The 17,187-nt window shown below is 33.7% G+C and overlaps 4 protein-coding genes across 4 annotated transcripts in view; 3 read left to right on the top strand and 1 right to left on the bottom strand.

Moving 5' to 3' along the window:
* Positions 1-2,420: 2,420 nt before the first annotated feature.
* On the bottom strand, positions 2,421-4,306 carry LOC148309564 (transmembrane protein 170A). Its single transcript, XM_088259917.1, has 2 exons — positions 4,152-4,306; positions 2,421-4,047 (listed from the first exon to the last, which is right to left on the bottom strand). The coding sequence occupies exon 2, from the start codon at positions 3,917-3,919 to the stop codon at positions 3,536-3,538; it is 384 nt and encodes a 127-aa protein (XP_088116043.1). The 5' UTR covers positions 3,920-4,047; positions 4,152-4,306; the 3' UTR covers positions 2,421-3,535.
* A 793-nt stretch (positions 4,307-5,099) lies between these two features.
* Positions 5,100-13,547, top strand: Yeti (yeti). The gene is made up of 4 exons (XM_088259941.1): positions 5,100-5,243; positions 8,580-9,077; positions 10,209-10,410; positions 11,844-13,547. The coding sequence occupies exons 2-4, from the start codon at positions 8,582-8,584 to the stop codon at positions 11,935-11,937; spliced, it is 792 nt and encodes a 263-aa protein (XP_088116067.1). The 5' UTR covers positions 5,100-5,243; positions 8,580-8,581; the 3' UTR covers positions 11,938-13,547.
* On the top strand, positions 5,346-7,637 carry Ns2 (nucleostemin 2). Its single transcript, XM_088259940.1, has one exon. It carries the CDS (start codon positions 5,437-5,439, stop codon positions 7,498-7,500), a length of 2,064 nt encoding a protein of 687 aa, XP_088116066.1. The 5' UTR covers positions 5,346-5,436; the 3' UTR covers positions 7,501-7,637.
* Positions 13,548-16,486: 2,939 nt separating the features above from the next.
* p130CAS (Serine_rich_CAS and FAT-like_CAS_C domain-containing protein p130CAS) overlaps positions 16,487-17,187 on the top strand; it is a 124,918-nt gene continuing 124,217 nt past the window's right edge. Inside the window, exon 1 of the mRNA XM_088259955.1 lies at positions 16,487-16,830. Within this exon, the coding sequence (XP_088116081.1) occupies positions 16,783-16,830 (48 nt within the window). The 5' untranslated portion in view covers positions 16,487-16,782. The remainder of the gene's footprint in view (positions 16,831-17,187) is intronic.

Here is a 17,187-nt window from a genome sequence, read left to right as displayed (position 1 = left end):
CACATTCTCTGTTCAGAATGCAGACTTTACATTGTAGAAAACAATTACAGGTATACCTTGATTTGCATCATACACCTGAGGTGTTGTATTGCAATTATTTACTTCACAATATGCATGTAAAATCTTATGCACAAACAATAAAAATGAGAACTAAAAAATTACTAGCCACAAACCATAATACATTCATAGACTAATTTTAAATCCATATACCAAAATATTTAAAAAAACAAGAAATAGTTAATCAGTAAAAAACTTTTAACACACTAGTGATGTAGGAACAAAGCAAGCTAAGTCCATTTATACAATTTTGTTTGTTTTTTGTAAAGTTCAAAAAAATGTTACATTAGAAGAAGTATACATTTATGTATATGTATTTCACAAATTCAACTTATTTTCAGACAAGCAATTTTCTCTATGCTTACCAAAAACTGTGCATACACCATCCTTTTTTCTCTAACCCTCGCTGTGTGAATTATATTATGAAGTGCTTCTAAAATTGTGACAAATACTAAAAATATAATCTGGGAGGACCTAACATAAATTTACCAATAGGCATTATTTGACTGATGAATAGAAAAATATGAAAAGTATAATAACATTTATTGTTTCCACATATTTGCCAATCCAGAATGTTAATTATTTTCACATATCTCGCTTATTTACTTTGTGCGGGCTTCAATATAGAAGGCATTTCCATACAAAAATATTTCTATCGACTGACAAATATGTAATCACTCCAATATGTTACAATTATCACACTGCAGCACTAAAACTATGAATCTGCGAAAATTACACCTAGAACTATCTTGGTATGTTATAGATAAATATTCACATTTGAATATACATAATACATAATACAATATGTATAAATACACAAACTGTTGAGGAAGTAATTAACAAAGTAAATATATAATACTAAATTTAATATTAATATTACTTTATGGTAACTATACAAACAAATCAGTCGATACATTATGCAGTTATATTTAACAGTGTGTAGTTTGTCATGAACATACATTTTAGTATAAATAAAAGAGTCAATATAAAAAAAATTGTCATAAAGTAATCTATTTCAATTATTGTGTTGCCACATTTGAAAAATGTTAATTCAAGGGGTTACGGCCGGCAGAAAATAAGAAGTTAATTTATATAATGTTGATAAATTATAAAAATTAAACCTGTACAATCTATTGAGATCATTATGTACACCCTGTTGCACTGAAAGGCTCTACTTGAACACACTTTGTACACGATGATCGGATGACAAAGAATTTTGATGATTTTCCAAAGAAGAGTACAATGTAGCAACGTTTTGTCAACAACAAATGAATACTACTCTCCTTTAGCGTCTTACTATTTTCTGCTAATGGACACTCGAGTAGTTTCATATGGATTCAACAAATGAATACTACTCTCCTTTAGCGTCTTACTATTTTCTGCTAATGGACACTCGAGTAGTTTCATATGGATTCAACAAATGAATACTACTCTCCTTTAGCGTCTTACTATTTTCTGCTAATGGACACTCGAGTAGTTTCATATGGATTCAACAAATGAATACTACTCTCCTTTAGCGTCTTACTATTTTCTGCTAATGGACACTCGAGTAGTTTCATATGGATTCAACAAATGAATACTACTCTCCTTTAGCGTCTTACTATTTTCTGCTAATGGACACTCGAGTAGTTTCATATGGATTCAACAAATGAATACTACTCTCCTTTAGCGTCTTACTATTTTCTGCTAATGGACACTCGAGTAGTTTCATATGGATTCAACAAATGAATACTACTCTCCTTTAGCGTCTTACTATTTTCTGCTAATGGACACTCGAGTAGTTTCATATGGATTCAACAAATGAATACTACTCTCCTTTAGCGTCTTACTATTTTCTGCTAATGGACACTCGAGTAGTTTCATATGGATTCAACAAATGAATACTACTCTCCTTTAGCGTCTTACTATTTTCTGCTAATGGACACTCGAGTAGTTTCATATGGATTCAACAAATGAATACTACTCTCCTTTAGCGTCTTACTATTTTCTGCTAATGGACACTCGAGTAGTTTCATATGGATTCAACAAATGAATACTACTCTCCTTTAGCGTCTTACTATTTTCTGCTAATGGACACTCGAGTAGTTTCATATGGATTCAACAAATGAATACTACTCTCCTTTAGCGTCTTACTATTTTCTGCTAATGGACACTCGAGTAGTTTCATATGGATTCAACAAATGAATACTACTCTCCTTTAGCGTCTTACTATTTTCTGCTAATGGACACTCGAGTAGTTTCATATGGATTCAACAAATGAATACTACTCTCCTTTAGCGTCTTACTATTTTCTGCTAATGGACACTCGAATAGTTTCATATGGATTCAACAAATGAATACTACTCTCCTTTAGCGTCTTACTATTTTCTGCTAATGGACACTCGAGTAGTTTCATATGGATTCAACAAACACTTTTATCAATCGGGTACTAGATTCCTAGATTTACACTATTATTCATACTATGGATAGTGAAGAAGCTTGCGTATGAATAAGAAATTGCAAATGTACCGAATTCCGTACTTGCAATTTACAAACAAAAAGATATAGAATAAACCACTTCATGTAGTTGATATTTGAAGCGCAAACTTTGTAATTCCAAAATAACTTTGTTATAAAATCACTTATATATCTTATGATAACTAAGTGAGTATTAATTAGTCTTAAGGAAGAAGCTGTTAAGCTGAAAAACTGGTAGACATTATAATTAAGTTATAACATGCCATATAAAGATTTTTTTAACAAGTTTATATTTAAGTAACAAAATACTTCCTACAAACAAGATTGTGACATATTGATTACTAAACATTAGTCAATAGAACCTCTTGAAAATATGTTTGTTGATATCACTTATGATAATTAATGAGCCATCGTTATCATTAGAATGCCTTGCTATGGCATTTGATAAGATCAAATTAAATTTTTATGAAATAAATTACAACATAATTTATGATTCGACTGGAATTATATATTTTTGCGACAGCTGTTGCTCTCCTCGCAAAAATAAATAAATTCAGTAGAATCATATATCATGATTTGATTTATGTTAACACATTGTTGGAAACGCTTAAAAGCATCTTTTACATACTGTTGGTAGAGAGCGGGAGATGTTTATAAGCATTCTATTTTCTAACTTTTGGTAAAGCGCGAGAGACGCCAAAAAACATTGTACAGATCAGAATTGGGTTTGCTGTTAGTATACTGAAAGTCGGGGGGCAGACAGAGTATAATTAGGGTCGGGGTTAATAAAAAAAGGCCCACAACAATGTGTTAATACTATGGTCTTGGTTCAGATCAGTTTCCAGAGAAACTCATTTAGGTCTTTTGATTTAAATCTCGTGATTTTTACATAAAAAGTTTGTATTTTTTTTCCTAAATCCATTTCAGTGCAAAAAATTTAATTCATTTATAGTTTTAGAATAAACAAATATACATATATAAAGAACTATAATTACCTCCTCAACAATGAATTACAATTAGTTTAAAGTGTAGCTAGTATTCTAGTGAAGCCGACACAAGCCGAGGTGACAGTCTGTCCGATGCCCCACAGCATCGCGTACACGGGAGACATTTGCAGCGACGAGGCCCGGTACACGAAGGCGATGGCGGCGCTGCTCAGCACCCCCGACGTGCTGGGCGTCACCACTCCCATCACGAGGATAAATATCGGGAAGAACTTGCCGAACTTGTGTTTGCGCAGCGTCGCGAAGGAGATGAGCGCGGCGCACGTGTGCACGAAGATGGAGGAGAAGAGCGACCACAGGAACACCTGGTACCACATCTCCGCGAACGTGTTCAGGGGGTCCGCCGGGGTCAGGCTGATGACGTTGGCGATGGTGTCCAGTTCCGAGAGCATGCTATACATGGTCAAACTTTAGGTGTTTTCATCCCAAGGGCAGAGCAAAACATTTGTACCGCGGGAGGCTCTACTCAATTTGATTTCCATTGGGTTCGAGATGTGCTATATTATATACGGACTCTCATTCTTTTTATCTGAAAAATGAAACATTCTTTGGTAATGAAAGTATCAAACGAAAAATATAGCCATATCACACTAACAAAACCAGAACTAGCAAATATTTAATTTCGTATCTTACATTTCGTGACCGTGTGTAGAATATAACGGCTTTTTGGTACGTCTATCATAATTTTTCAATTTCGCTTATTGATATTACTACTCATGGTATGAAATATTTCCGTAATACAATTTACATTCATGAAGTACGCTAACCTGTCAATGAACAGAACCAAATAGAACTGTCAAAATATTTTTTAAACAGCTGATTTCCATGGCTAAAATACTGAGTAAGTAGGTAACCTTGAACTGAAAGCATTAATTTGTGCACCCATATATTATTTAGTACCTACCGTCAGACTTGGTGAAAAAAATGAGTATAGGGTCAAAATTTGGTGGTTGCGGAAGTACTCAAAAATATTAAAAGTGGTTTGCTACGATCATCATGTATGTATTAGGTAAAAATATATAAGAGTTATAGCTCACATTTAGATACACACTTGTGATGCAAAACTAAATTTCCTACAGTGTGTAATATAAAATGAAACGTTTAAATCAGTGGGTCTCAACTGGTTTTTCCTATGTACTACTTTGAGAAAGACCCCAAACTTACGTATTTCTTATTGAGGGAATGATTTTACCCGAAAAAATACATATATTACAATAAAAATACAGCTGCTGGTGATGGTGAAATCAATGTGACAAATGTGATTATATTATCTTAATCAAGAGTTTGCTGCGCGTACCACTTGATACAACTTCGCGTATCTCGAGGGTACGCGTAGCACTAATTGGGAAATACCGTTTGTGTTGCTTACATCTGATAAATAACGTTTTTTGTAAGTACTATTTCATTACTATGGTTCATGATTCAAACGTTCTACGTAAAATATTGAGAATATTTATTTTTGGAAGTTATCGTTTTCTCCAGTGTTTCGTATTGTGATATATTATATGGGGTACGTTTTTTAGTACCTAAGTATCTATCAACTAGGGATTTGCACATTTTTTCCTTACTTCGCCTTTTTTTGTTTTCTACTGTTGTCGTTCTGCCCGGCTTTGCGTTTGCTATTCAGTGGTAATTTTTGGTGATTTTATGTTTAGTTATATGTATCTATAACAAAGAATCGATTTGTGATATTTTTAAACACACTTATCAATATTTAAAACTAAGGTAAGTTAATACGCAATACTACATTCCGATATTTTTCAGTTTTGGAAGAGCCTCTCTCACCAAAAGTTTACAGTCATGCAACTTTACGAAATTCCCTGTCATTATTTGTGTTTCTTGTCACTTTGCCGCACGTGTTGTGGTTTTCGTCAAAATTGTTTTTCGTCGGTGATTTGTTTGTTATATTTGTATAAAAATGGGAAAAGTAAGATCTACCACTGGAGCCCCTCGGAAGCAGGGCTTCAACAAATCAAACCACTCCATGAACCCAGATAGGCCGACCGAGGGTTTAAAAGGTGTCGGAAAAGTGAGAACTCGGTCCACTATTAAGAGGTTACAAATGTACAGAAATTTTAAAGCTAAAAGAGATAAAACGGGACATATCTTAACGCCCGCTCCGTTTCAAGGAAGGCTACCGTCAGGAACGAGGGCTCGAGTCGAGCCGAACCAAAAGTGGTTCGGTAACTCCAGGGTTATTTCGCAAAATGCTCTGCAAAAGTTTCAAAATGAACTCGGTGGAGCTATAAAAAATCCTTATCAAGTCGTGATGAAGCCTACTAAGTTACCTATTACGCTATTAAACGAAACCGCAAAGAACGCGAGAGTTCATCTACTGGATACTGAGAGCTTCGAGAAAACGTTCGGTCCCAACAAGAGTCGTAAGAGAGTAAGCACTCAGTTTACTGACCTCGAGCTGCTTTCGCAAGCGGCCAACAATAAGTCGGACACTTACGACAAGGAAAAGGATTTGGATCTGGTGAAGGAGGTCACGGGATTCAAGGAGGGACAGAGAGAGTGGATCTTCGGGGCTGGGCAGAGCAAGCGGATATGGAACGAGCTGTACAAGGTGGTGGACTCCTCCGACGTGTTGCTGCAGGTGCTGGACGCGCGGGACCCGCAGGGCACGCGCTGCCCGCACATAGAAAAGTTCCTAAGAGTCGAGAAACCTCACAAACATCTTATTTTTATACTTAACAAAGTTGATTTGGTCCCAGCATGGGTCACACAGCGCTGGGTGTCCATCTTGAGCGCCGAATACCCCACGGTGGCCTTCCACGCGTCCCTCACTCATCCCTTCGGAAAGGGATCCTTGATCAATTTACTCCGACAATTTGGAAAGCTTCACATTGACAAGAAACAAATTAGCGTCGGCTTTATCGGATATCCTAATGTAGGAAAATCTTCAGTCATTAATACTTTGCGCTCCAAAAAGGTGTGCAAAGTAGCTCCCATTGCCGGCGAGACTAAGGTCTGGCAGTATATCACGCTGATGAAACGAATCTTTCTAATCGACTGTCCCGGCGTGGTATATCCTTCGGCCGAAACGGACACGGAAAAAGTTTTAAAGGGAGTCGTGAGAGTGGAACTTGTCAAGAGCCCCGAAGATTATATTCCTGTATTGATGGAGCGCGTGAAGAAAGAATATTTGGCCAAAACGTATAAAGTAGATAACTGGGAAACGCCGAATCAATTTTTAGAAAAACTCGCATGCAGAAGCGGAAAATTACTCAAGAAAGGCGAACCTGACATCAGCACCGTATCCAAGATGGTATTGAATGACTGGCAGAGAGGAAAATTACCTTTCTATGTCTCTCCTCCCGGTTTTGAAATTCCGCTCAGCCAGATTGATGGAGCCATCAAAGATAAACCGGAGGAACAAACAAATAACCTTGATAAAAGCACGACTGCTGATGCCGTAGAGACTGTTGATGAAAACGCTGTAGGAGAGACTGTCGTCGATCCGAAAGTAGAACAAGGAAGATCGTTCAAGGTTATGCAAGATTTTGCGAGAATTCGTGTCGGTTTACAATATGACAATGATGAGGATATCAAACCTTTAGACAAAGTTCCGGAAATGGCGGAAACGCAAGATGAAAGCGCCGTTAACGACTCTAATTTGGACGTCACACAGACAACAGCCCAAGAAGAAGACGAGGATTCTTCAGACTTTAGCGATTTTTACAGCCGTAGCGAAGAGGACTGTAGCGACATTGAAGATAATTTGGCCGGACCGGATGATAAGGTTTCAAAAAAGCAAAAATCTTCCAGCGGAATATTTACAGTACAGGACGTCGGGGAAGGATTGAGTAAAAAGATTAGGATGATCGCAGAATCTACTAAGGCACCCAAACAATTAACTAGTCGTCAAAGGAGAGCAATTGACAGGGTTCAGAAGAGAAAGACTGTGGGAAGTAATTTCTACGAGGTTGCCAATGTCAAAAATAGGAACCGAAGCAAGAAGAAGCCATCTGCACGATGAATTTATTCAATGTATTTTTAGAAAATTTCTAAGATTGTCACATAAAATTATTAAAATTTATTTTATGTTCTACAGACATTGTAGAATGTGGGAAAAAAACGTGTAATTCTTGTTACAATAAAATACTTTACAGCATTCTCTTATGTTTTTATTCGTGACCTTTTTTTAATTCTTAAAATAGCTATTATTACAATTTAGCTGCCAACTGTTTTATATTTATATTTTAAAATTTTCGTTTGTCTATGTTTGTATTTGCACAAAATAAATTGAAATACATATTACTCTTTCTGACTTGGCTGAGTTGAGCTTTTACCCAATGGTAAGCATCTTCAAATTTGCCAGTTCAGATAAATAGTATAAATTACTGTCATTACACGAAGTCTAATAAGAAATGGCAAAAAAATGTAATGGAGTAATGATAAAATTATAATGCAGATCATTTCATCACTTACATATTTTTTTAAAGTTCACTGAAAGTCTACTAATTGATTTGTCATCATATTTCCTCATACTTCCTCAAATTGAATTTAGTGTGAAAAGGGTAAATGTGTTTTTAATTTATTATTAGATTAAAACCAATATTTTTAGCTTTTCCACTTTTTTATTTGACCAGCGACCGGGTTTCGTCGTTACCGACATCATCAGACCAGTCTGATGATGTCGGTAACGACGAAACCCGGTCGCTGGTCAAATAAAAAAGTGGAAAAGCTAAAAATATTGGTTTTAATTTAATAATAAATTAAAAATGCAATTCCATCACGAAGTGTCAGTGGATAATATAAATCTATTAAATGTGTTTTTTTTTTACTATTACTATCATCACACCATTTTCCGAAGGGTTAGGCAGAGAGAATGGAATGCCACACTCTTCTGTCTTGACATACACTCCTGGCTTCCTTCACATACATGCTCTCTGATTACGCAGACTTTTGAGACCACCGAATTTTACGTTCTGATTGGTTGATTAAGTTCTCGTTCTGTTCCCTCGCTCACAATCACCAAAAATACTTTCTTATATCATTCTATCACTATCGATATCTTTGCCACCTAAAACTCATTATTTTATTTTTTATTTTTAGTAATGGATCTCCCATCAGATAGTGATGAGAGTGACGTCGACTTTGTGCCGGATAACGAAGATGTGGTTTCCGAGGCGGATTCAGAAGAAGCAGATAAGGAAACTGAGACCCAGTACGAAGATGAGCTAGCTAAGAAAAAAGCAAAAAGAGGATCCCGGCAATCAAATAAGAAAAGAAAAAAACCAAAAGTATCAAATGATGATGAGTCTCCGTCAAAAAGTATTCCCGAAAAACCCGTCGATCCGGAAAAAGAAAAGAAATATGAAGACGATCTCTGGGCTTCATTCTTAGAAACACCAAGCGCGAGTAAATCAGACCGAGATGTTCCCGTTAAGGAGAGTCCCACAGCGGCTAAGGAAAATATTATATCGTCTGAGAAATTGATTGATAAAAAAAAGCAAGGACCAGATATAAAGCCTAACACAGTTGATGATCTATTTAAATCAATGGATAGCGAAAGCAGTAGTAAAATACCTGACCAGGTTGCTGTTGCAAGAGGTATGCACATCTTGACATTTTATTGCTTATAAGGGAATTATAAATGAGTCGGATCGTGGTCCATTGATTAGTGTCACATACTCTGACTCATTTGTTCATCCGTAGGTTCGACCCTATTACAACAACTGTGTTTCTATTTTGAATAACGGCTTGCTCAGGCGTACGCTCCTGTTATGTAGTTTAAGTCTTGGAGAGCCACATTTTTACTTTGAATGATAACTATTTATCAACAAAAAAAACATCTCTTTTGCTTGGTGTAGGCCTTGTGACCTGTTTTTAAGAGGGATTAGCCTCCTGCGATGTCGATTCCCAGCCGTCGATCCATCTCCATGATGATATCTACCTAAGAGTTGTGTACCGTCCTCTGTTAAAAGAAGTTGTCTGAACAGGAACATGTATTTATTATACAAATAAAAAATAAAAAATTAAAACATGTGATAGCATAAATAATAACTTTGTTTTAAATATAACTGCAGATTAATTTATCCAAAAGCACACGTCTCTTAACATATTATAATAAAAATTATATTCCCAATTGTATTGGAAAGAAACGAGTGCCTGCTTTAAATGTTGTCATATCCTCCACGGTTTAAAAAAAGTCCTCTGTAAAGGAAGTAATCTGAATAGAAACATGTATATATTATAAAAATAAATAAATAATCTACATCTAATGCATTGGTATTTCCACAGGGCTAGGTAAATAAAAATCACTCTAAGAAACAAAGATAAATTAATAATTAAAAATTTATTACTTTTGTATGTACTAACTAAAAAACTAACTAACCATCACGCCGCTTTCCTGCCCTTCTTCGCCTCTTCTACATTCATGCATCTCCTCATACATACCCGACGATTATTACGACTCCTGACCCGGCCGCTTTCAAGTATTTGACATACCTGATTGTGCCAGGTTTTCCTCGGTCTTTTGTATGTACATAAATATAAAATCTACCGTAAGTATATACAGGCGGCCCTCGACTTTCACACATAAGTGGTTATTAAAAAAGTGTGCAAATGTCAAATATTCCGAAGTAAAGGATTGAAAAAAATAAGAAATATACATACATAATTTTAGTTGTGCCTTTTGGAAAAAAAATTAAAGATATATTTAATTTATGATTTTTTTTACAGATAGTATGAAAGCCTCGCCAGTTGCAAGATTACCAATTCCAGGGCCTCGAAAATCAGGTGGAGGTCTCGCATCCGTCCTGAACAAAATCGGCAAAAAAGATAAACTGAGCACATTAGAGAAAACAAAACTGGACTGGATGTCTTTTAAAAAAGAGGAAGGCATCGAAGAAGACATTTCAATACATAACAGGGGCCGTAACGGGTGAGGCACATTTGTTTTAGACAATTTATTTCTTAATGTCTTCTTAGTCGTAATGGATGATGCGGAGCGGCTGGTTGTCTCTCCTGTCGGTTATTCTTCATCAAGCCCGGTCTGCTGACCGTGTATGTATCCACGGATTCACAGTTGACTCGCGGTAATCCGACAAACGTTTGCATGGCCGCGTTGGATGATCAAATTTTCGGATTATAAAGTTTTGCCGCAGACCTACAGGGATCTGAAACTTTTTGAAAAAAGTACCATGTAATCCGACAAATTATATACATATTATAATGGTAAAATGGAATCTACATGTACTACATACGACGTGGAATTTAGTAAATTAAATAACGCAATAGACAGTAGAAGATTTATGGTAGAATTAATGTCAATAATGCTTATAGCACTTGATGCTAATGTATTATTACTAATTATGAACTTTATTTATTGTTTCGGCATTAACTTTGTGGTAAGACATGTTACAATAATTAAAGAAAACACTTTGTTTTTTACCACTTGAGTTTTTATTAAAGACTACATGTTTCAGAAGTTAAACTTCCATCATTCAGGTCTGTATAGTAACTAAAATATAAAATATAAAATTTTTCTATAAATAAGGAGAGGGGAAAGTAAGGGGAAGGGGTTAGTCAAGGAACGGAGTTTGAAAACAAAGGAAAAATTGAAAGCAATGGCGAAGAATTTTGAAACAATATATTATTTAATAAATTATTATTAGAATTCAGGTTTTTTTGTATTTCTAAATTTTCAAGATAATTCATAATTTGGCCTTTATATGGAACAAGGTGTAATAATTTTAATTTATAGAAAAATTTTATATTTTATATTTTAGTTATTATACAGACCTGAATGATGGAAGTTTAACTTCTGAAACATGTAGTCTTTAATAAAAACTCAAGTGGTAAAAAACAAAGTGTTTTCTTTAATTATTGTAATTATGAACTTGCCTAAAACAGCAGGGGGCGCTCAAAGAAACATGCAGAATCACAACTTAGGCCCCTTTTACACATTTGTACCAATATCCGATTATAGGATATGAAAGAGTACTATGTACTGAGAAATGAAATCTTCACTGTTCTAACGCACAATTTGCCCCTACAAGAGTAATCTGTCTCGCTCACGTCACCATGCCAAGAAAGCTTTTTACATCCTTATACATAGTATGTGCAAACAAAAATATGCATGGTAACTCACTTGTGCATGGATGGGTGACTATAGAAGTTATTTTAGCAACAGTTCTAGTGGTAACCTAAATAAAAAAATACTCTTGTTAGTAAATTTAATTGCGAGGAAAAGTAGTGCATCGCAAATATGCTCATATTAAAAGATTGTGTGTGCCTTCAATACCATTTGTGTACATTCTGTGTTATAACCACGAAATAAATTTAAAAAATCATGTTAAACATTTTATATTTTAGATATTTGGAGAGACAGGATTTCCTTCAACGTACAGATGTCAACCAGTTTGAAATAGAAAAGGATCTAAGGACAAATAAACGAAGTAACAGATAGATAATATTTCAAATATTGATGTAATAAATATGAACCCTGATTTCCACGTGTTGGTCATGTGCATGTAGAAATGTATGTTAATATCACGTATTTTAGACTCACATCCATCATGGACCTAATTTGTCACATAACAAATATTGTGAGGTAATTCCGTTGATCTCAAATCCATATACACTCCTACATTTACTACTGTAAGCCACAAATTGATAAATTTCAGTATTTTTATTTTATGTACATATTTCATTATTAAGATAACTTAAGATCCAAATAATGAAAAATATTAATTTTGTAGACAACGCATGTTTCAATCCTTCCCCTGTGAAATTGTTTGTATACTTATGTTTGTGATAATATGTATACATAGAAGTGGTCCATATATCGCTCACTCCTTTCAAGAACGTCATAAATCAAAAATTGCCAATTTTCAGTTGTGCATGTTTTCGGAATGCCAAGAAAATGTACTATATCCCAGCAAAAGCGGTATATTTTTAACTTAATATTTGCCCGCTACAGGGCAGAAAGAGTTGTTTTTGCATTTTGAAGAAAAGGTATTGTTTCATTTTTTTAAAATAAACTAGTTATTTTTTAAATGGAGAAAAAACCTTCAGGTTTAACCTAAAAAGATCTGTTGCGCAGTAAAAAGTTTAATAAGTGGCTTGATATTTATTTTTAATAAATTGTATTATATTTTTCAACTTTAAAAACGTTCTCCTGAAAAATCAATTTTTTTGATTTATGACGTTCTTGAAAGGAGTGAGCGATATGTCCTCCGTTACGGAGGTGTTTTTTTTTAATGTGACTCACATACATGTGCAAATAAGCTCAGAAATTAATGAATAGAAAAATAAACCTTTAAACGAGTGAGATAACATGACTATAAATGATTGTCCTTAAGATAGTATCATAAAAAATGGTAATGTAAATTCTAATAAGTATCTATCTATGATACATATTCAATCACCATTCTGGCTCAACCTCATAATTTAATTAAATGAGTTTTATTAATGAATTATAATATTTATCTTTCATTATCAGAATTCAAAGATCTAATCTGGAATATATAATAAGAAAAATATTTAATTGTATTTCTATTCAATTCTTTAATAAAAGTATATGTACGATCATGTATAAAATATTAATTTGTTGTATGTAATAAGTTATAGCTTTTTGCGAGAACAACATCGCAACTCAAAATTATTGATTTGTCAAGGGATGCATTTTAAGCCCTATAACATTTTTAGGCAGTCATAACTCCATACATACTATTTTAGAATAATTTGATGAAATGATGTCTTAACAATATATGTATTAATTACAATAATACCATGGCTGTACTATTTTCCAGAATAATTTATAAAAACCTCATGTTTTATATGCGTCTCTCGCAAATAAGCAAAATGTATTTGTTAGAAGCGCTTATGGTTTAGTCCCTTATTTTTTTAAATTCCTCCTTTCTTCTGTAATCTCTCAAACATTTTGTGATGGTAAAAGTAATAATTATGCGAGGTTGAGAAAGAATCTACATGTTTTAAATGTGATTTAAAATAATGACTATTTCGGAATGTAACAAATTATGAGAAAATAAATAAATAATACATTCATTACACTGAGACCTTGTTTAATTACCATTTTTTTTACCCCTTGACTACACCTGACACAAGTGTATGATACTACACAACTGAGACTGCTCGGCTGTCCAAACTTAAAACACAGTAAGGGACGTAGAATCTACTTAGTCCAAAAATGAAAAAATATGTCTTTAAAAAAAAGTCCCTTACTGTGTTTTAGGTTTGGACAGCCGTGCTATGTGACTATTACTGATAGTTGTAAGATTTGGCAGTGCCCGGGATTTCTTGGTATGGGACATTCAGATGGTAATATTTTTTTTATTTAAAACTAACCCTTAACCACGGGACTTGTTTCAATGTACCTTAACACGGTGCTATCGTAAAATGAACAACGATAAGAAAAACTTGCAAATTTCGGAAAATGTTTACTAAAAACATTTAAAAAATATGTCCAATGCGTTTTATAAGAACTTTATATAAAATACAAACATAAAATATCAGTAAAAAATTAAGATACAAGCCAGTTGTCACTACATTCTTTACATGTGTTGCCTGAGTGCTCCCCACAAATTGGACGTCCGTTGTAAATTTTACAAATGTTGTAATCTAGGGTTAAAACATAGTTCAGTACTCATATTCTGTATTGACATATTATGTCTAAATAATGACAAAGCAAATATATAGGATTAATATTGAAAATATACCGATTTTTTATTTTTTTTTGTTATAATTTTACTTGGTAAGTACCAATATTTATAAATATCTATTGTGATACATGTTTCGATGCATTTAGCATCATTAACAGACATTGTGTGTGAAGCTTAGTCTAAATTTTAGATTTGTGCCCTTAAGATGTTAAAGGATGAGAAGGGTGCTGAAGATGCTTCTTATTTTATCACCGGGAACATGGAAAATAGGTGGGAGGTTTTAGTCATTGTCATACTGTTAATTATTATTCATGTTTTTGTGAATTTCTATTAATTCAAAATTCCTAGAAATAATATTTAGGATTTTAATGATTTTAGACTTACAGAAATAGTTGTATTTACAAAATAAAATTTCTATTAAAAATGCACAGATATTATCACAAAGTGACTGCCGAATCAATTAATGATTATTTTTTAATCAAACAAAACATGGTCTGATTATCTTTGTATTTTTTTTTTCTGCAATGTTTGTTTTACTAAAATATTTGAGTAGAATTAATGAATTCAATATTAGGAAAATGTTTAAAACTACTTGAATGATAATAATAATAATAATAATAAAATTGGATAACTTATATAGCGCCATTTTCGTAAAAAAATACCTCAAGGGCGCTTCACGGTGAATGAATTGGGGAAAATATTATGGTGGAAATGATTTAGCAAACAAATGTGTTTTTAGTCTTTTTCTAAAGATCATCTCACTCTCACTATTTCTAACCATTGGTGGAAGAGCATTCCACGCCGTCGGTCCTGCAACAGCAAAGGCACGCTCGCCAAATTTAGTGCGTTGGTTGCGAGCTGGTAAGATAACTTTGCCCATTGCAGATGTTGTAGCCGATCGAAGCGTGAGACGTCTATCAACCAATTCATCTGGAATACACAGCTCCTTAAGATACTCTGGAGCCATATTGTGTATTGATTTATACATGAGTAGGCAGAGTTTATACTCAACCCTTTCGGGAAAGCGTAACCAGTGGAGTTTGTGAAGTAGTGGGGTGATGTGACTGAATTTAGAAATTCCAAAAATTAGTCTCGCTGCTGCGTTTAACACTGATTGCAGTCGAGTCATTTTATTGTTTGGTAGACCCGTGTATATACCGTGATATTTACCTTTAGTGAGTAAGAAATATTTAGCAGGCCTATGCGAAATATTTACTGCTGCGTATCAATGTCCTTAGTGGCTTACAGCTAGTTATACAAATTAGTTAGTCTTTGCAGCTAACTTCACAAATAGACATGTTCACAATATTGCATACAAGTTATTAATCTGTGTAAAGTATTATTTCTATTTTATGTACCTATAAAAATAACTCAAGACTTATTTTAAGGGATAAGTGTGGATTTTTACATAATGTTTAACAATAACTGGGTAAGTCTTGCATGCTTTTTCTAGTACATAATATGTTTATTTGGAATTTGGGGAATTTTCTGTGTCTCTTATTGATGTATCAGATATAGATGAGCCAGAAAACAATATTTTTTCATTATTATTTTTTTGTACTACTACTACCGCGCCGTTTCCCCGCGGGGGTAGGCTGAGAGGATGAAACGCCACACTCTTCTGTCCTGACATACATTCCTCGCCTCTTTCACACCCATACATTTAGTCATATGTGCCGTTCAATAAATGATCAGTTTATTTTAACCTATGTATTGGTTATTTTGTATGCCTTTCTTAACTTTTTTAAATATTTTTTTTATGTTATAATATAATATACGAGTAGGTACTACATCAATTATTGTCATCCTAGGTATTTTGGAGTGTAACAATTGAAGATTGAATTTCTCAAATATACAAAATCGTCTTAATACTGCTTCCAAATCATAATCATTTTATTTTATTTTCAACACTTTTTTTGATTATTACAAATAGTGGTATTTACCGAGTTAAATTTTAATAAAAAATGGATAGATTTTTACCACAAAGTGACTAGCGAATCAATTAATGAAATCATTTCATTTTAATCATACCCAGACCAGACAACATATTTTAGAAAGAGATGATAATAATAAATTAGGATAATTTATATAGCGTCATTTTCGTAAAATACTACCTCAAGTGCGCTTCAGGGGCTTAAAATTTTAAATAATCTGGAAATATTTATTATTTTGCCAATATTTTCCATCGCTTATTTTATTTCAAAATAAAGTGTAATGTTTCTATATTGGGATTTCCCGCCATGATTTCAATTTGTTCAGTAGTTTAGCGAGACGCCGCTAGAGTAGCGCTATTCGCGTGGTTTGTTTTGAAAAATAAGAGCTCGAATTGAAAATCAGTCCGAGTGAAACACGTGGGGGTGTGGTAGTGTCGCTGGTCTGTTTGGATTAATCATTTTTTTAAAGACCTTATTTTCAATGTTATTCAATTAAAAACACCGTTGTTCTTATGATGAGCCTGATAATGTGATAAGGATATAATTTATAAATGTGTTGTGATTGATCCGACGTTATAGTTAATATTTTTTTTTATCAATAATGTAAACTAAATAGTGCCGACACGTGAATGTTATTTGATTAGGTGGTGCAGTTTTTTTTGCGTATTTCTAAGTTTATTGTCTGACTTCAATAAAATGACAATGCCTTTAGTGCGAGACCCTGTTGTTCCTAAAACCACTCAGGTAAGTGAATAAATATATTGATTTTCTTCACGGCACATAATCTCCTTCGATAACAAGTCAATTTTCTGATTTAGTCTTTTTACAAAACAAAACATATCATAAATAATCGTTAGACTGTTCAAATTCATAATAAAATAAAGTATTTTCGTAATTTGTTGAAAATTATAATTTTTTGATCGTTTTCTGATTTTGTTTCTTCGCATTATCATATAATTATCTTCTCTAGGTATTTCTACTTACGTGATAAAAAGTGTTTAATTTGTCGAGTGCTTGGAGATAAGAAAAGATGAACAAATTTATTTTTTATAATTAAAAAAAAAAAACATTTGCTTCTAGCCTTCGAATAATATTCAGTCT

The sequence above is a fragment of the Brachycentrus maculatus genome, unplaced genomic scaffold (assembly GCF_059751285.1).
Source record: "Brachycentrus maculatus isolate JH-2025_06_01 unplaced genomic scaffold, ASM5975128v1 h1tg000121l, whole genome shotgun sequence".
Lineage (NCBI taxonomy): Eukaryota > Metazoa > Arthropoda > Insecta > Trichoptera > Brachycentridae > Brachycentrus > Brachycentrus maculatus.
The sequence above is the reverse complement of the archived record's forward strand: the minus strand, read 5'-3'. Positions and strand labels throughout refer to the sequence as shown.